Here is a 19,558-nt window from a genome sequence, read left to right on the forward strand (position 1 = left end):
ATTGGGATTTTCGACAGATGGAAAACAATGCGGACTGGCTGTCAAACGTCCTGTGGACTGACGAGTCGCCCTTTTCGCTTAATGGAAGTGTAAATGCACACAACTGCCGCATCTGAGCAAGAGAGAACCCACACGCGATTGTGGAAACCTCCTTTGCATAAGCCAAAGGTGACAGCGTGGTGTGGGTTCACTGCGTCATTCATTATAGGCCAATTTTTCTTTGAGGAAGTCCACAGCGGTGCATTTCGAACTGTTTCTGTCACAGACGAGCGTTATGCAGCGCTTTTAAGAGACAGCATCATTCCCTCCGTGCAAGAGAGGCAAGCGATCCATAGCGATCCACATTCACGCAGGATGGAGCGCTTCCGCACATCACAGGTCCTGTCCAGCACCTGCTGAGTTCGACATTTGGCGATGACCGTGTCCTCAGTCGCTCTCTCGCACGAATGACCACCAAGGTCTCCAGACCTTACACCTTATGACTACTTGAAGTCACAGGTGTACAGAGGTCGGCCGAATTGGCCATGTTGAAAGAAACTATTCGCCATCATGTGAAAGGAATTACAGCTGAAACCCTCTTCGATGCTGTGCAGAGTGTCGTGCCACGTGTGACGGCCATTTTCATGAATGACGGCCGTCACATTGAACATTTGTAATCCTGGCTGCGTTGCGAACTGTGCTGCGCCATTGCACAAACTACTGACACAACTGAAGCGCCACCTGTCGGTGGCAAATGTAACTATTCTGGCAATAACATTTTTTGTTATTAAAAAAATCCCATGTCTTTCTGTGCATTTCTGTGAAAACCGCATCGTACTACTGTCTATACTTTTCGAATTATTGAATTTTTACTTTTTCTGTTACTTTTGGATCACCCGGTATATACCCACTATCTACGAAGGGGTTATCTAAATATTTTCAGATAATGTATCACTGATGAGACGATACACTGTGGTGAGCAAATTTCTCAGAGGTAGTCCTAGCATGATTCGTTACTTCAAGCCACATTTTTTCAACGATCTATGATCCAATTACGGCGAAGGCTACACCACTAAATTCAAACAAGTGAGTTCTTTGGGGTTAAGTTTACTTTATACACAATAGCCCTTCCATAGAAACCGAGGCTAGGCGTCTAAACACTTAGCGTGTATTCGAAACGTACTCAGGTGTGAGCGAAATGTTGAAAGAATCCACTGACACATGACATCAAAATTCACAATCCTTTTGAATACTCACTCTCCTATCCATTTTTTTTTTGTCAGTTTATATAATCTGCATGACTATTCCTTTCTCCATTATGTTTCCGTTCTTTGAAGACCAGCTACATTTGATTCCGGATGAACAAAATATGCCTCAATGTTACGAACTAACTGATGAGAAGTATGATGGTGTAAAATAACATTCCACAGAAGTCTGATCTCTAAACAACAACAACAACAACCTCATTTTCAGTTATTATGCGTAATTAAAGTAATTTATCTTGCCTTTAAATCCCTTATGCAGTTTGCTACGGGTGCGTAATATTCAAGAAAAATAGGTATTCGAATAACTTTTGGCAACTCAGTGTATTTTTCGTGCAAGAGAAATTTATCTCTAATAATCCTCACTTCAAATTTGTAATTAGTCAAATGGTTTTGAAGTCAGCACAATGTTTCGAAATCATTCTGTGTTTAATTGAATTTGCTAAGATCATTCATAATCGAAAACAATTATTCTACTTTTACATCTGCTTCCATCTTTCTGATCATTACGATATGTCGAAAATGATATTTTAAGGTAGATCCTTAATTTATCTCTCATACACTGCTTAAAACAATTAGAAGATATTTTAGTTTCTGTCGGATAATTATAAATTTCTGCAAATAATTATAACTATTGGGTACTTTATATATTAATAAATATTTCTTATTTATGAATAGGGTATAATTGATGAGATATTGTTTAAACAATCGATATTTATTACAAATTTAACAAATTATACATTTTAGCGTGAAATAAGTTTAACAAGAATAACAACAAGAATAGCCAAAAACACTGTTGTTAATTTTTAATAGGCGTATGGTCTCCAAAACAGGTACATCTTGATTGCATGGACCGGATAAGATGATCAAACACTTCTTGTGGGATATTTCCTCACTCTTCTGTGAAAGCAATTTCGAGCTCTTGAAGCAGTCGAGCAGAAACGCGCTTACCTAAAGCATCCCGGGCATGTTCGATTGGATTACAATCCGGTGAACAGGCAGCCAGTCCATTCGTTCAATACATTCTTCCTCAAATCACTCTTGTACCAAATTTGGACGAGCATTGTCATCGATAAAAATGAATTCTTGGCCAATTGTAGCAGCATATGGACGAATTATAGGTTCCAAAATCTCATCGCGATACCTTTGGGCTGTTAAGAAACAATTTCGATAAAATAGGGATCAGTATGGCCACTATACTTAATCCAGCCCATACCATCAAATCCCCCACCTTGATGATGGGGTCTTTCAGGAACAAGCTGTTGATTATTTCTTGTTCCACTTTCACGATATATCAAGATACGTCGGTTATCTGGTTGCAGACTGAACCTGGATTGGTCACTAAAAAGTATACGAGTCCAATCCTCATTTTTCCAATTGCGGTGTTCCTGTGCCCAAATTCTTTGGGCTCTTTTGTGATTTGCAGTAAGTGGAATGCAGACCACTGGTCTTCGAGCATATAAATCTATGGCATGAAGATGATTTTGTCTTCATGCCATAGATTTATATGCCATCTGAAATAATTACTGTATGTGTCGATCCCAGCCTCCCTGTTGCTGCGGCAAGTTCACTTCGAAGTTGAGTTGTGTTAAATGTTCGATTTCTTATGACAAGTAATGACAAATACCGATCATCTCTTGGAGTTGTTGTGATGAGCGACCTTGACCTTGTCTTCGGCAAACATTTCTCGTCTCCAAAAAGCGATTCCAATGCCGCGAAATTACGCTTTGAAATACACGACACGCTTGAGCTACAACTTGCTGTATTTGTCCAGCTTTTAATTGACCAATGGTTTTCAAAGCCAAGCCATGGACTCCGGGATATCATGTTGCTCTGCCATTATTAACAAAATAATGGGTGGTAAGTGACACAAGTTTACAATTAAAGTGATAATTATGCACAGTGGAAGTGAGCGCAACAAGCCCGCTTTTATTTTATACCCCCCCCCCCCACATGCTAACACGGCTAGGACACGTTTCGACAAGTCAACATGATTTTGTACGCAGTTGCGTGTTCTACACTGTTGTATATTAAGAATATTTTAAAATAAATTTGTTCATTTGTAAATTAATTTTATAACTTTATAATTTACAAGAAAACCAAACTATCCCTTAATTGTTTTGAGCAGTATATGTTACAGTGATTCATCTTCATGCTCATAATAATGGAATGATCATTTTTTTATTAAACGTATTTCACGATGCTAACTTAAAGTCTGACGTTAATTGCTGATGTATTTGTTAATTTATCAACAAGTTCTTAGCAATTTTTCAATGAGCCAAAGTTTGTGTGTGTGTGTTTCATTTCTCTAAATAACTATCAATAAATTTGCTTCTAAATGAAGGTTGTTTACTTTCCTTTGTGTCGCTATATATCACTGACAATGTTTATTCAAGTTAAAATAGCATGTGGATGTAAGGAAGAATACAAAAACTGCAATGGGAAATATTTAATTTTGGAACGTAGAACCAGACGCTTTAAGTTTTGCTAAATTAGCTTTTTTTAATATTTTTAATTTATCTTCACGATTTGAGTGCATGAGTTGATGACTTATAGTTGATATGAATTTGAAGAGCAATTGTTCTGAAATGTTAGTACACTACATCTTTGTTGGCCGTAGCGAGGTAATCTGTTGAGTCACTAGAGTAATGTTGCTTTTATATCTTCTTTGTACAACTGGAAAGACCAGGTTTGAACCATGCACAATTCCGTCATCATAAAAATGTGTGGTTCGCAGAGTATTTAAGGCTGTGATTAGCCTACGAATCAAGATAAATGCACACCTGTGCGGATTAAAAATAGAAACACTTTTTAATTTTATATTATTTTATGTGATACCCACGAAAGTTTGCAAACCTACAGTAGGGTAGTATCATCGTTTTCAAAGAATCTAAAGTTAGATCATTTTTGAACTGTGCAGTTTGGAGACCACTCCAGGCCTCCAATTAGTAGGACAATGGTCACTTATTAGCTAATGAAAATCATCTGTTGTCTAAAGAGAAAAAAGGTATCCATGCACAGTGGAACGTGAACTCATGGCTTATATGTTGGAGAATGAATATGGCTATTTGGTCAACAAGGCCTCCAGTATATCTTGCCCATTTAAGCATTTTCGATTCTTTTTGTATACTTTAGGTATTATACCCCAAAATTCCAAAGTATCTAAAGTTGATTGCGCACATATAGCTTTCTATAATCCTTTTAATATAGACGAAGAAGTGATTACATTCCATTTTGTACAATTCTTAGATAGTTCGAGCACCTACAGCAGTCCCGAACGTAGCAAATTGCAGGGCACAAACTGAGATAATTTTGGCGGCACCAATTTAAGACAAGTAGGTATCGGGAATATATGCTATAAAATAATATTAATAAATAGATAATATTACTGATTATATTTTTAACAAAAATATACATTATAAAGAAATGTTTCTTGCTTTTCGTTCAACAAACTCTTCCGAACTTTGATCCAATTTTTGAATTTCTTTTTATTAGGGCCCAATTAGGACCAGCCAGTCCAGTCGGCTTAAAGTCGACCTTGACTTAATTTTTAATTTTTTTTTTTTTTAATGTGCGCTCGCAAAAGTTTTTGAAGGATTTTGCCAACTTGAATATTCGTTTTTTGGAAATAAAATTATTCGCAGCAGAATCTTATACGGAATTTTTTATTTTTTTTTTTTTGTCATTTCGAATCATTTGGAAGGATTGCAAAAACTAAATAAAATACTGCAAGCATCAAGAAAGATTATCAATATAGTTTTTGTGTTGTGGAAACAGGTTATCCAAATTGTTTTCATTCTTTTACTTCTAAGATAGTCCTTGCATGAGAATTGATTTTGAAAGTTTCATTTTTTGAATGCTTCTCAATTTCTCCTTTCTGTTTTTTTTTTTTTTACAATGCAAAGTTTACTCCCTCTACTCTGTCTAGTAGACTGGCAGATTTCTTTCTTTCTCACTATCCTTCACATGTCGGTCAGTTGGTTTGGGATTACTGCCAAAGAAACAAAGGCTTAGATGCCGATGTGTTATGTTTGTTAACTGCATGGATTATTTGGCCGGTTTGTCTTATGTCGTAAAAAATAAAAAATATAATAAAATAACGAGTTTCCGTAAGGAAAAGAACTTCATGCCCACCACATGAGAACTCATTAAATTTATGTTTCGTTGAAAAGCCTTTATAAAGGTTTCTTACTTTCTAATCAGGATTCAAACCCAGTAGTGTAGATCTTTCTTTCCTAGTTTTACCTAAGAGGTTGCCTCCACAGCGCAATCGCGAGGACGCTGCAACAGCTTCGTTTCTATTAAATAATTGAGTTCAATTCCTACGTAGAATTAGAGAAAATTTTATATTGGCTTTTCGACTAAGGATGAGTAGCCCGTTTCATGCGACGATGGATATATTTTTCCTCTCAGAAATTGTAGTTTTTTTTATATATCCTGCAAAAACAGACAAACTGGTCATGAAATATACGCACACACAATTAAACGGCATAATATAACAATCTTGCCTCGTAGCCTTAGACCGTAGCACTAACCGTAACTCAACCTATAGTTTTTCTTCCTCATCAAGCCTTTCAGTAAACTCTTTGACCTTGAAAATTTTGTTGGCCTCGGTTCTCTTATTGAGTCCACCTGAAGTTGTCCAGAGCTAGACTCACTTTCCAGATTTCGCAGTATGATAGTTTCCGATAGTATAAACAGAAGAATAACAGAGTAACACAGGAGAAACCTGCACAAGCATAGGTCTCATTGAACTCAACTAATCTTTCCCAAGTTATATTCACGTTCATACTTCTGTAATTCATTTACTGCTTACTATGCAGTTAATTTTCTCTTTACCTCTCTACATCAGATAATAGTACTGTTCAAAAATTTCTACATTCATTATAACTATATAGTTTAAAATTTGTTTTAATTTGTTTAGTTGTATGCTTGGCACTGCTGTAAATTGCTAGCGATGTGCTCCCAACCACCATAAACACCCAATATAAAATAAAACAGAATTTAACCCAATATAAATAATTAATGTTATTTAAGCTCTATATATTTTAATACAAATAAAAAAATTGCTTACTTGGTGGTTGGGAATCTTCAGTCTCTGGAACAGTTGTTTCATTAGAGGGTGTCTGGCTCTCCGGAGGGTTAGCCACTGCCAAAGAAATACATACTTTGCATCACTCAGTGAAAAAAGTTAATACTATTGACTTTTTATAAATATACTTTAAAAAGTAAGTATAATCGATAAAGATTAAGGTGCATTATATTATTAAACGTCAAATGTTTTAGTGTAAAAATTATTATCTCACAACTTTTTTATTACTTAGTAAATCTATCAAAAAGAAAGAAACATCTCATGCCATATGTACTATTTCTGTGATTTATTTGTGACAGATATTTCTAATACAATGTAACAGCATTCACAGAACATTTAGTTTCATAGCTGTTAGCCATATTTTATAAAGTTATCTATAATTGCAATTGAGTTAGGCAGTAAAAGCCAGTTAACAATGTTTGGGAATTATTCCTGCGAATCAATACCTAGTTTTAATTCACGTTTTCAGACATCATTGCATGACAGTGTGGTTTTTTTTCTTTAATTTATGCATCGATTAGAAGAATTCAATAAAACAGAAGCCATGTAGAAAATGCATTAAATATGTATATAATTGCATGCTTATAGAATCTCGAAAAGTGAATTTGATTTAATTCAGAGTACCTGGAGCGTGATATTAAATTTTAATGTGATCCGAGATGAGAATGAAGTATGGAAGTCAGATTTGCTAAAGTCGGAAAGGTAATATGCAGTAAATTTTAGCGAGAAGGAGTGTACTAAAGAAACAGCAAACCCATCAGTTTAAATCATTTGTTGTCTGGCCTTTGAAAATCAGAAAACGAAAAATACTCGAGTTCTATTAATTTTTTAGAGACTCTACTTATATTTCTTCATTCGGAAAGAATTATTAAAAAAAAACAGGCAATGCACAATTTTCTTATCAACTATGAATTTTAAAAAAATGTTCCCTAAGGATAGCAAACAAATCAGATCTCCCGGTTGAACTGCAGCAAAAAAAAAGCACGTTAATATTTTCAAGTATAGCTGCAAGACCAATAAAATAAATATATGGCCGTGAATATTTTAAATAAATGTAGTAATGCAATCTTAAAAAAAGGTTAAAAAATCTCCTACAACTAAATTTTTAATTAGATTTATTTTCGCGATTTTATTTATTATTATTCTGTTTTTAACGACAGGCGGCGTTGCCATCGTCCTCAGGAACATCAGCTATTTATGCAGAAAAAAAATCCAAACCCTCGTTACTATAGCGACCACTAGAAATTGTAGAATTGCTGCTGTGTTGGTTTCTTTTTTGCTTTTGCTTGAATGCTGAATAGATTCAGTGGTTTGGACTGATTTTATTCCAGTGCGACGATCTTAGAGCTTTTAAAACTTGCATTTCTTGTGGAAGAATGATAACATCTTATATTAAAATATCGATGTTGCATGGCTATTGCAAAAATCCCCTAGATTTCTTCATGTAAGAAAAGCGATTTCATGTTTGGGTATGGCAGCAAATCTTTTATGTGAATAGAAATCGAGATGATCTAAGATATAATCATTTATTCTGAAAATAAATGTCGATTCCAGTATGTTTATGGAAAGAGTTTTGTATCTAAAATGCATGAACATTTAACATTTTATTTATATATATGCAAAATAATTTTTTTCTTTTATTTATTATTATTATTATTATTGTTATTTTTTGTATTTTATTTTTCTATGTTTATCTTTGTCTCGAAGTGTAGTATTTTTAAAAAGCTACGCATTTATTAAAGTTGAACGAAATTGAATATATTCGAACTATTTATTTATTTATTTATAAAGTATTGTGACCAATCAATTCTTGAAGACAAAAATTAGCCTAGTTGGAATAAATTTACAAGCAGGAAATTTCAAATTAATTTTTTAAAAAAAAGATTTTAACGCTATTTTGTTGCATGAGGTATCCATTCAGCTATCATGCCTCTCGCAAGACACCATTTTACCTTGAAAACAAATAGTTTTTCAAACAACAAAGGATTTAATAAACTGGTGAGAATCTACACCAAGTTTTTTCTTTCTTTTGACTTAAACCTAATAAAGAGAAAATAGAGAAGCATTAGAGCATGTCAGAAAGAACAAGTTTGTGTGATAGGAGAATTTAGTTTTGGGCTTGCAACTTGCGGTTTGACATCGTACATGATCCAGATGTCGGTTTGCTATCTGTTCGAAGAAGAAGAAGATGTTCTTGTTTTATTTTTTACGAAATGAATCCCAACTTTTTCTCTTCTTCAATGTTTTCTGCTAGAATTCACACTAATTTTTCTTGTCGGTGGCTTCAGGAAAAGCTTGGCATGAGTCAAATAAGAAGGTGGTGGGATACGTTTTGAAATTGACTGCGTGTTTTGTGGCCTTCAGAGACAACATTTTAAATAACATCGTCTGATTCCTCACTTTTATATCGTTTTGTTATACATTGAATTAGCAAGCCAACAAAAAAAGAAAAAAAATGAGGGGTGGTGGTGGTGGGGGAATTTGATATGTTTTGTAGTGATTACTGGGAATCCGTTGTATTTTTAAAAACTAATATTTTTTCTTACTATTATATTAAAGAAAGACGATTGACGACATAATCGCAAACCTCAGTTCTGAAGAGAAACAAAGTATACTGTCTAAAATGTCTGTAAACTTTGTTACCAATTACTAACAGTGAATTTAAATTTCACGTGTCATTGGACGATGTCATCTTTCATCCATAATACTTTAATTATTCAGCAAACACGGCCTTCAGCTATCATTTCATTATCTTCATTTTTCTTCTATTTTCATTAAGCAAAGTGACGTGCAGGATCTTATTACTTCACATCCCTTCTGTTTAATTTCCCGAAGTTACTATTTTCCACTGGATGATTTCTAACGTGTGTGTACTTGGTAGACGACTCATTAAAATTTCTCAAATCCTTAATGAGTTTCTTTTGAAAAGTTGTAGGGAAGAAGTACAAATGTCAAAATTAAGGGCGAAGTTTTTTTTTTCCCCCTGTTCAAACACACAGAACACAGGTAGAGAGAGAGAGAGAGAGAGAGAGAGAGAGAGAGAGAGAGAGAGAGAGAGAGAGAGAGAGAGAGAAAGAGAGAGAGAGAAAGAGAGAGAGAGAGTAAACATTGAAGACAAGTAAACAACGAAAAAAAAAAGTTTTATTACAAATTTTTAAAGAATGCAACCGGATTTCATTTCTCACTACTTCCAGAATGTGAGATCATAAATTAAATGTATTTCTACACAACATGTTAAATGATTTCTTTAATTCTAAACAAAATCCCTTTAAACGAAAACTAGCCCTATGCAATCATTAATTTTGGGAATCCAAAATACTATTAGCGTTCACATTTCCTTCAAAAGTGCTGTCCAACCAGTTTTTCGATGAACATTTATCTATCTCTTTCTGGAGGGACAGAGAGAGAGAGAGAGAGAGAGAGAGAGAAGATTTAAAGACTGAATCTCCCGATCCATGTATTATGCGACTCAAGTTTGGCAAATTTGACGGCTACAGTAACACTAAAAAGTCCCCGCCGTGGTGGCCAACCAACATTTCTCGAAGGATACTGAAGAAGTGGCGTGGCGCATTATTCTACTGGAACACATCTGGAAGATGGTCACCATGAAGGGATGTGCTTGACAGTCACAATGGATAAGTACTTTGTAGCGTTCATAGCACAGTCTACGGGTATAAGAGCTCCAAGAGATTTCCAGGAAAACATTCCCATACCATAGCACTTCCGCTTCCTGTTTGTTTCATCTGGACCACGACATTGCAGGTCAGTCCCTCTTCTCTCCCCCCCAGGCTTTTTCCTATTTCTCTACCCAGTCCAATGACGGCTCGCAAACTATTTTGGAGGTCAATACGGAGAACTGTGATTAGGGAATCTTAGCCATTTGTCCCCTGTTAAATTCTAATGTCAGAAGTTTTTCAACTATTTTTTTTCTGGCTTGCACACATCGGACAACGTTTGTTCACTACGTGTATCGATGAGGAATTAGTGCTTATCGTGGGTCCTGCGACTGATGCTCTTCGCGGTATCCTTTATCCTCTTACTCTCGGAACACCTTAGCTACAGCACTCCACGACCAGACCTGACAGTTTCCTGAATACTGCAACCCTTCAATCGGTATCTTACAATCATACGTTTTTGAAGTCCGTCCAACGAAATCCCTTGCTCATGTCAATGAGCATCTTCGAATGAACAGTACGTCACAACCTCTGGTATTATGTATACTGATTTTCACCGTGATACGAGGCCGCCTAACTGGGTGGAATTGCCGATTGAGAAATAACTGGATGGCTATTTTGACAGGACCACGTGTATGTGTGTGTACGTGTACACAAAGATCTGTTTAATCGATTGAGAAGGAAGCGATACCATTACTTTTTTATATGAAATAATAATGCAATATATCTTATTTATAGTATATTACTGAAATATCTTAAAAGTTTAAAATATTTTTTAACATTCTAAAAACTAAAATAACACCTTTAAAATTTTATCTTAGAAACGTATTATAATTTTACAAAGAACTACAGATGCTCTAACAGAGTTGTTGCCTCTTATCAGACATGTCAAAACCTCTCAATGAAAGCATATTCGAAGAAGTTTACAGAGAATTTCTAAGATTAGGAAAACTATTGAGCGACAACTGGCCAGGGAAAGTAAAGCTTTTAGATACATTACCCCCTACAGCAGTCACAGGGTGGATGATTTAAATGATGGAAGTATGTTGACTGAACCGGAATTAAGACACTCCACGAATATAGAGGATGCTGCATCCCTAGATAATACTCCGCAGTTTTTGGAAACCAACACAGAATTCCAAACAGTCAAAAAGAAAAGGAAAATCTACTCTACTGCAGATACACCCAAAACAGCGGAGATAGAACCAGATAATGAAATTAAAGAAAGGGTACCCCCAGTCGTCCTAAGGGCCAAGGAGCGCTGGACGTCCGTTGCATCTGCACTGAAATCTGCAGATATCACCTTCATTAAAGCCACAAACACAGAAGAAGGGATTCACATACAACCTAAAACGTCATCAGACTACAGAAAAATAACCAAACTTCTAGACAACAACAACCTGCCATATTACACTTTTGCACTCAACAGTGAAAAAAATTTAAAAGTAGTATTAAGGGAAGTAACTGAAACATTACAAATAGAAGACCTCACTGCAGACCTCCAATTTAAGGGATTTAGCCCAATTAAAGTCAGCCGAATGCGGAGAGCTGATAAAACACCCTATCCCCTAATTCTGTGGAAATAAGTAAAGATCAAAAACATATATATACAATCTCCAAACCATATGTGATCTCGTCATAAAAGTTGAGGCATTGAAACATAAATCAACTACAACCCAGTGTTATAAATGCCAGAAGATTGGGCATGCACAACGATGCTGCAAGGCTGAATTTCGTTGCGTGAAATGTAGTGGCAAACACGCATCAAATGAATGCCATAAACCCCGCACACTTCCAGCAAAGTGGGCAAACTGCGGAGGACCACACCCTGCAAACTATAGGGGCTGTATAGCATTTCCCCAAAACCAAAAGATACAACTCAAAACCAGTAAACCTCTTCAAGAACGCACGTCCTCCCATCAAACCATAGTCTCCACAACGGATGGAAGATGGTATGCTGAAGTTACAAGATCAACCTTCCAAAAAGACCCAAAACCAAACCAGTCACAGCAAACCAACAAACCTATCCTACTGAACATAACAAGCCACTTAGGTGAAATGCTTGCTTGAACTCCAACAAACCAACCCAACTCAAGAAGCCAAGGATATCATCTTAAGGCACACACAATCACTCTTTATGGAAATTCTTAATGGATAAGTCTAAAAGAAAATCGAAATCGTTACAAATTGTTTCATGGAACGCAAATAGTTTATCTATCATATTACAGCAGCTGCAGGAGTTTACAGCAGAAACCCAAGCAGACGTCATCCTCATAAATGAAACACATCTTCGTCCAAGTGACAAAATCAGAATCAACGGTTATAGCACTTACCGTACAGACAGATGCTTTGATAGAGGTGGAGGTACTGCCACCTTTGTGAAAAGAAACATGAAACATAATTCAATAGCCGAACCCCAAACAGAACACATAAAAACTACAGGAATAGAAATACATATGGAAAACACAAGCAGCATTACGATATATGCAGCCTACAACCCCCCAAATAAAAAACTCCTTGAATCTGACTTAGATGTGATACTAAATACAGGCAGAGCAGTGATTATAGCCGGAGATTTTAATGCCAAACATTCAGTCTGGAACAGCAGAAACTCAAATATTAATGGAAGAATACTCAACTCTTACACCACTTCAAGAAATATAACAGTAATAGGACTCACTGAACCCACACATTACGGAGCAACCGGACGTCCTGATGTACTAGATATAGCTATATTAAAAACATAACGCACAGCTATCTGATACAAGCAATCAACGACTTAAGTTCTGATCATAACCCCATCATATTATAACTAGACACAATACAAGATTTAACGGAAAACACCACCACATTTATAAATTGGGAACAACTTCCCTCAGCCTTCCAAGAAAAACCTTGGTCCAATACCGCATATAACATCTGCCGAAGATGTAGAAAAAGCAGTGAAAACTCTTGAAAAACAACTACTGACAGCTATAACACAGGTAACAAATATAACCAAATGTGCACCATTAAATAAACTCCCAGAGGATATAAAACGTCTTATCCAAGAGAAAAACAGATTAAGAAGACAATATTAAAGAACAATGGACCCAGCGGATAAACAAGCAGTCAATAGAGCAACAAACCAGGTTCGATATGCCCTAAAGGACCACCGTAACCAAATCTGGAATAACAAAATTCACCAATTAAAGACAGAGGATCAATCAATATGGAAAATGATGAAATCACTCCGTTCAAAGCGTTTTACATTTCCTCCAATCCAAGGTGAATCTAATGTTGTCTACAACGACGAGGAAAAAGCTGAAGCATTTGCTGACAGTTTAGAAAAACAATGCAGCCCCAATTATATCAATACAGATATAAATTTTATAAGTAAAATTCACATCCAAGTGCGTGAAATAACTCAAAATGCCTCAATTCAATCCAATAACAAATCCGTGTAACCAACAGAAGTATATGAGATTTTAAGAAAACTAAATAACAAAAAGGCTCCGGGTCCAGATGGAATAACAAACAAGGTACTCAAGTTACTTCCTCGCAAAGGGGTTATGCATCTAGTAGCCATCATTAATGTCATCCTCCGGCTAAATTATTTCCCACAGCGATGGAAAATTGCCGACGTTTTCCTAATTCCCAAACCTGGAAAAAATACACAGTTTCCTGAAAATTACAGACCAATCAGCCTTCTTTCATGCATAGGTAAGAAAGCCGAACGGGCTATTCTCACACGGTTCAAGAGGCAACAGATATCAACCATATAATTCAAGATGAGCAATTCGTCTTTAGGAAATATTACTCCACAACACTACAAATTTACAGAGTTATCGAACATATAACCCAAGGGTATGAATGGCACCAACACTCTGGCGCAGTTTTTCTAGACATCACTCAGGCATTTGATAGAGTATGGCATCATGGACTAATTTTTAAACTACACGAAGTTGGTATTCCATTGCCACTAGTGCTACTTATCAAATCATATCTACACAACAGAAAATTAAAATAAAACTCAACGGTATCGGATCCACAGAGAGGAGAATCACGGTCGGAGTCCCTCAAGGCTCTCTGCTATCTCCCCTACTCTTCTCCATATACATGGCAGATCTCCCCAAACTGTCCCCAGCTATCACCACTCTATATGCTGATGACACAATCATCATAGCCAGATCCCTCCGTCCACACCTGGTCACAATCAAGTTGCAGAGAGCAGTCAATGAATTGGAGGACTGGTACACCAAGTAGCGTATCGCAATTAATCCAAACAAAAGCTCTGCAGTACTTTTCACCAGACGTAAAGCAGAACCGAATACAAGCATACAAAGAATTTGTATGCTTGTATTCGGTTCTGAACTCCCAGATATTTGGTAGAATTACGCCAAGGGCGTAATTCTACCAAATATCTGGGAGTCATCTTGATAGACGTCTAAACTTCATATATGGTTCAATATATGGATAGTGTCGCCACTAAGACAAGTCAGACCATAGCACAACTATATCCACTTTTGAATAGGAACAGCTTCCTAAGCATAAGCAACAAAATCCTCCTTTTCAAATCGGTAATCAGACCGCAACTAACTTACTCCTCTCGAACCTGGGGTCACACGACAAAAAGCAACACCAACAGACTTCAGATAATACAGAATAAATGCCTAAGAATGGCATTTAATGCCCCATGGTTCATCAGAAACATCCAGTTACATAACTTACTCCTCTCCAACCTGCAGTCACACGACAAAAAGCAACATCAACAGACTTCAGATAATACAGAATGGCATTTAATGCCCCATGGTTCATCAGAAACATTCAGTTACATCAAGAAGCCAATCTTCCAGATATTAAGACCTACATGACAGGCATTGCGGAGAAATTCTTCACAGTCACGGATAATCACCCAAATCAGCTAGTTCGACAGGCAGCGGACTACAAGCCCTCAGATCGTTTCAAACATCTCGAAATCCTCCATCTCAAGAGAAAGCTGATACAGCCTCAATGCTCACAATGAGCGGGTAAATTACCCACAATAATCTCATCACCCACAATCTAAAATCCAGATGAAGGGATAAAGAGTCAAGGACTCAGTCCATCAACCAATTAAGTTGTAAGCTCTAAGTTCTAAGATGCTTATTGCAGGAAGGAAGGATGGAGAATCGACCGTGAGATGCGGTGATTAATACCCTTGGAGGGATAACGGATGGCAACGCTGTAGTCAATGAAGTTCTAACTGAAGCTCGGCTATTGCTGTTACCCTCCTGCCATGATCAGAGCTTTAATAGCTCAATAACACCTTATCCCTACACTATCCTCTACAGATAACTGGGAAGATGAAAAGAATTCTTGCTTCGCCCCTTTAAGCCAGTCCTTATAAGGATAAGGATAAGATGCTTATTGCAGCAAGTCAGTTTGCAATTATCCCAGCTTTATACATATTAATAAAAACTTAATTTCTATTAAGTCAGAGAAAAGGAAAAATCTGTTGGAGAAAATAAGACAACTTAACTTCAGAACTTCAGAAATAAATAAAACAATCAGAAAAAATATTTAAGAAGACTGTTTAAGAAAGAAAATATTTAAGAAAGAAAAGACAAAATGATACAAGAAACAATAGATAACAACAAAAATATGAAAGTACTATGAAATAATATCACACTAGGCCCAAAAATAAATACTGATATTAGAAGATGAAGGTAAACGAGATATCAAAGATATAAAATAAAAAGACATAGTTGAAAGGGAGGCAATATTTTTCAGAACTGTATAATACTACCAGCACTGCCTGTAAACACTGTTATATGGAAGCCAGAAGAACACGAAAAAGTATGTCTTCCAGAAATACAAAAGTTTGAAATTGAATAACAATGAAAGATATGAAAAATAATAAAATGCCAAGAGAAGAGGGAATTACAATGGCGAAAGCAGTCGGAGAAAATTTAAGAGAAGAACTAAAAAATCTATTTTATAAATGCCTAAAACAGAAAGATATACCAAACTGCTGGAACAATGCTGTCCGTAGGGGAAAAACGGGCATTTTTTTCCCTATAGATATTTTCATATTTTTAGCAAATCTGTTAGAAATGAAGTACTTCTGTTTATAAATTACGTCCTACGTCTGCCATCATTACTGCTACATGATCTGTATAGCAGATTGGATTTACTACAGTATTATCAATTTTTATTTCATTTAACTTATCTCTCAGTTTTGTTATTAATTCCATTAAAACATTGAACAGTGATTAACACAATGAATCACCTTGTCTAATTCCTTTATTTATTTCAATTTCTTTTGTTTCATTATTGCATTACCTTATTCACGTTTATTTTATGTATAAATATCTTTGATAAGTTTCGTTATGTTTTTTATCGATTTCACTATTACATTTAAAATATCTTGTAATTTTATACTATCAAATATTTTATGTAAATTTATAAAACACGAAAATGGGAGTATTAAATTACGCTGATTTTTCTATTAGCTGTCCTGCTGCAAATATCGATCTTCAAGAATCTAAAATTGTTTTTTTATCATTTCATACTAGAGAGTCATTTATAATTTCTTGAATAAGTTTTGCACTCCATCTATAATTATTCGAATATGTTTTATCTCCTCTTTTTTTTTTTTTAAGTTGGTCGTGCCTGATTGGCCGAATGGTTAGCATATCCGTTTTCCAGGCCAAGAGCTGCGTGTTCGAATTTCCCACCCACCATGGGTATGAATGCTTGATTCTTCTTCTTCTACTAACTCTGTGCAGAAAGGGCATATGCGAACCTTCTAGCAGAAGACATCACTCCCAATACCCTATGAGGTACAGGAGTGACCATACGGTGTCCAACGACGCCACATGTGAATAACTAACTAATTTTTAAAGATTTCCCAGCTTTGAATCAGTTCTCATGTTCATTAATACTGTTTTTGTTACACGAAACTGTTCTTTTATTGTTTGTTGATTAGTGTTTTGAAACTTGCTCCCTGTAATGATAATTCAATCTTAAGCAGTTTTCTTTAATTTTATTAATATCTCAATTACGTTGTTCATTTTTTTTTCTTAGAATCGCCGTTTTCCAGGTAAGTTAAGCATATTAATTTCCTGTATCAGATGATGTTGGAATTCGGAGATTTCTTTAGACCTAATGTTTCTATTTGTTATTATGTAGTCGACTGTGGGTAGGTTTTCTAAGTTTCCATGTTATTTTGTGATTTTCTTTACATTTGTAAAATATTTTATTTATTTTCAATTAATTTTATATACAAAACTGTAATAATTAATTTCGTTTTTATTTTGCTTGTTCGTTAATCTTTGACATAATCTTTGGTATTATTTGGTTCTCATTCTTGTATTTAAATTTCCCGCTGTAATAATAATTTCTATTGCTTTTATTTTATCTGTACTTTCATCATCATCATCATCATCATCAAATTCCTGCCATGTACCCTCAAGGGGTGTACAGGATATGACAGTACTACATGAAAAATTTACATCATTACTAACTTCCTATCTACAATTTTCCTCCAAATCAGTCTGTTACTTGTCAAGATTCCAACATTATCAGATCTTATATTTCTATCGTCTAAGGCACTTTGTACCGTATCAATCCACCTATATCTTGGTCTTCCTCTGGGTCGTTTTCCTGCCAACCTGGCAGAGAACACTTGTTTTGCTAATCTTTCCTCTCCCATTCTATTTAAGTGACCATACCACCTGAGATTAGCTCTGCTAACGCATTCCAGGATGCTGACAATATCAAGTTCTTTCCTAATATCCTCATTTTTAATATGATATTGCCATTGATGCCATCTGTTCATGCCTCTAATCTTTCTCAGGACTCTCATATCTGCGGTTTCTAGTCTTTGGTCAAGTGTTTTACTTTTGACCCAGCTCTCAGATCCCTAAGTTAAAACTGGTTTGAACACTGTCTTGTATACAGCTAATTTAGTGTTCCGACTAATTTCTTTCTTATTCCATATGAATTTATTCAATTGACTTCCCACCATACCAGCTTTGCTGATTCTGTTGTGTATTTCTATATTTAATTTACCATCTTCAGTAAAAATTGTGCCTAAGTAACTGAAATGTTTTATTTGTTCCACAGGTTCTCCATTCACAACACAGTTGACATTTTCAATGATTCTGCCTATTTTCATTGTCTTTGTCTTTTTATTGCTGAACTTCATACCACATCTATTACAACAGCTATTCAATTTAGTCAGAGAATCTTGCAGACTTGTAGTGGATTTATTTAGAAGTATAACATCATCCGCATAAAGCAAACAGCTGACATTAACATCTCCAATTTTGATATCAGGTTTAATACCACTTTCCTTCATAATGTGATCCATATAGATAATGAATAACAGAGGGGGATAATGACATCCTTGTCTCACACCAGATTTAACATTAAACCATCTTCCTGTACTTCCTTCAATTCTAACTGCTGACTTACAACTCAAATAAAGACTAAGTATTGCTTGATATAATGCCCCATCGACACCATATAACTGCAGCGTATTGAATAGCTTCTCTCTTGGCACCTTGTCATATGCCTTTTCCAAATCGACAAAACCTAAATACAGATCTTTGTTATATTCCATGCTTTCTCAACTATTTGTCGTAAAGTGAAGATCTGATCATGACAGCCTCTATTTGGCCTGAATCCAGCTTGTTCTTCACCAAGCTTTTCTTCCACAATTCTTCTCAACCGTTTCTCAAGTATACTTGCATAGATCTTGCCAGGAACACTCAGTAGGGAAATACCTCTGTAATTCTCACATTCAGTTTTATTTCCCTTTTTATAGATGGGTACTATGAGAGCTCTACTCCAATCATCGGGAATTAGTCCCTCAGTCCAGGCTTTCTGAACTATGCAGTGCAGCCACTGTAAGACTTTTATACCACCATACTTCAGCATTTCTGGTCGAATATCATCTACTCCTGCTGCCTTTCCACATTTCAAGCCTTTGATGGCTTTTTCTACTTCAAGTATCGATATGTATTCCTGACTGCATGCCTGGTCAGTGTTTTTTATCACTGTGCTGTCATCACTGCTTGTTTCATTTAGCAGTTTTTCAAAGTAATTACTCCATACTTCAAGGATATCTTTTTCTCCTGTTTTCATGTCACCTTTATCATCTCTAACTCCTTTTACAGCACTCTTTCATCCATTCTTAAGCTTCAACAACCTCCAGAATATTTTGCCACCTTCTTTATATTTATTTTCTATATTCTTGCCAAAGTCCTCCCATGACTTTTGTTTAGCTAGTTTTACACAGTGTTTAGCTTTCTTACATTTGTCTCTGTATTCTGTAAGAGTAAAAGCTGACTTATTTGCCAGGAACTTTTGATATGCTTTCTTCTTTTTCTTCACTGCCTCTTTAACTTCCTGTGTCCACCAGGGAGTTCTGATTTTTTTTATCCTTGCACACAACCTCACCACATGCCTCTCTGGCAGAATCAATCAATGTTTTCTTCAGAGTTTGCCACTGAATCTCCAAGGTTTGATTCCTGTTCTCAAACTCTTTCATTTTCTTTTCAATAATCTTTCTGTATTTTAGTCTA

General features: G+C 35.8%; 1 protein-coding gene across 1 annotated transcript in view; it reads right to left on the bottom strand.

Annotated features, from left to right (window-relative positions):
- LOC150109476 (dual specificity calcium/calmodulin-dependent 3',5'-cyclic nucleotide phosphodiesterase 1A-like) overlaps positions 1 to 19,558 on the bottom strand; it is a 279,797-nt gene that overhangs the window by 73,002 nt on the left and 187,237 nt on the right. The window contains exon 3 of the mRNA XM_090408516.1: positions 6,316 to 6,390. Within this exon, the coding sequence (XP_090264642.1) occupies positions 6,316 to 6,390 (75 nt within the window). The remainder of the gene's footprint in view (positions 1 to 6,315; positions 6,391 to 19,558) is intronic.

This window comes from Typopeltis vanoorti, chromosome 2, assembly GCF_054136105.1.
Source record: "Typopeltis vanoorti isolate ZY-2024b chromosome 2, IOZ_Tvanoo_1.0, whole genome shotgun sequence".
Taxonomy (NCBI): Eukaryota; Metazoa; Arthropoda; class Arachnida; order Uropygi; family Thelyphonidae; genus Typopeltis; species Typopeltis vanoorti.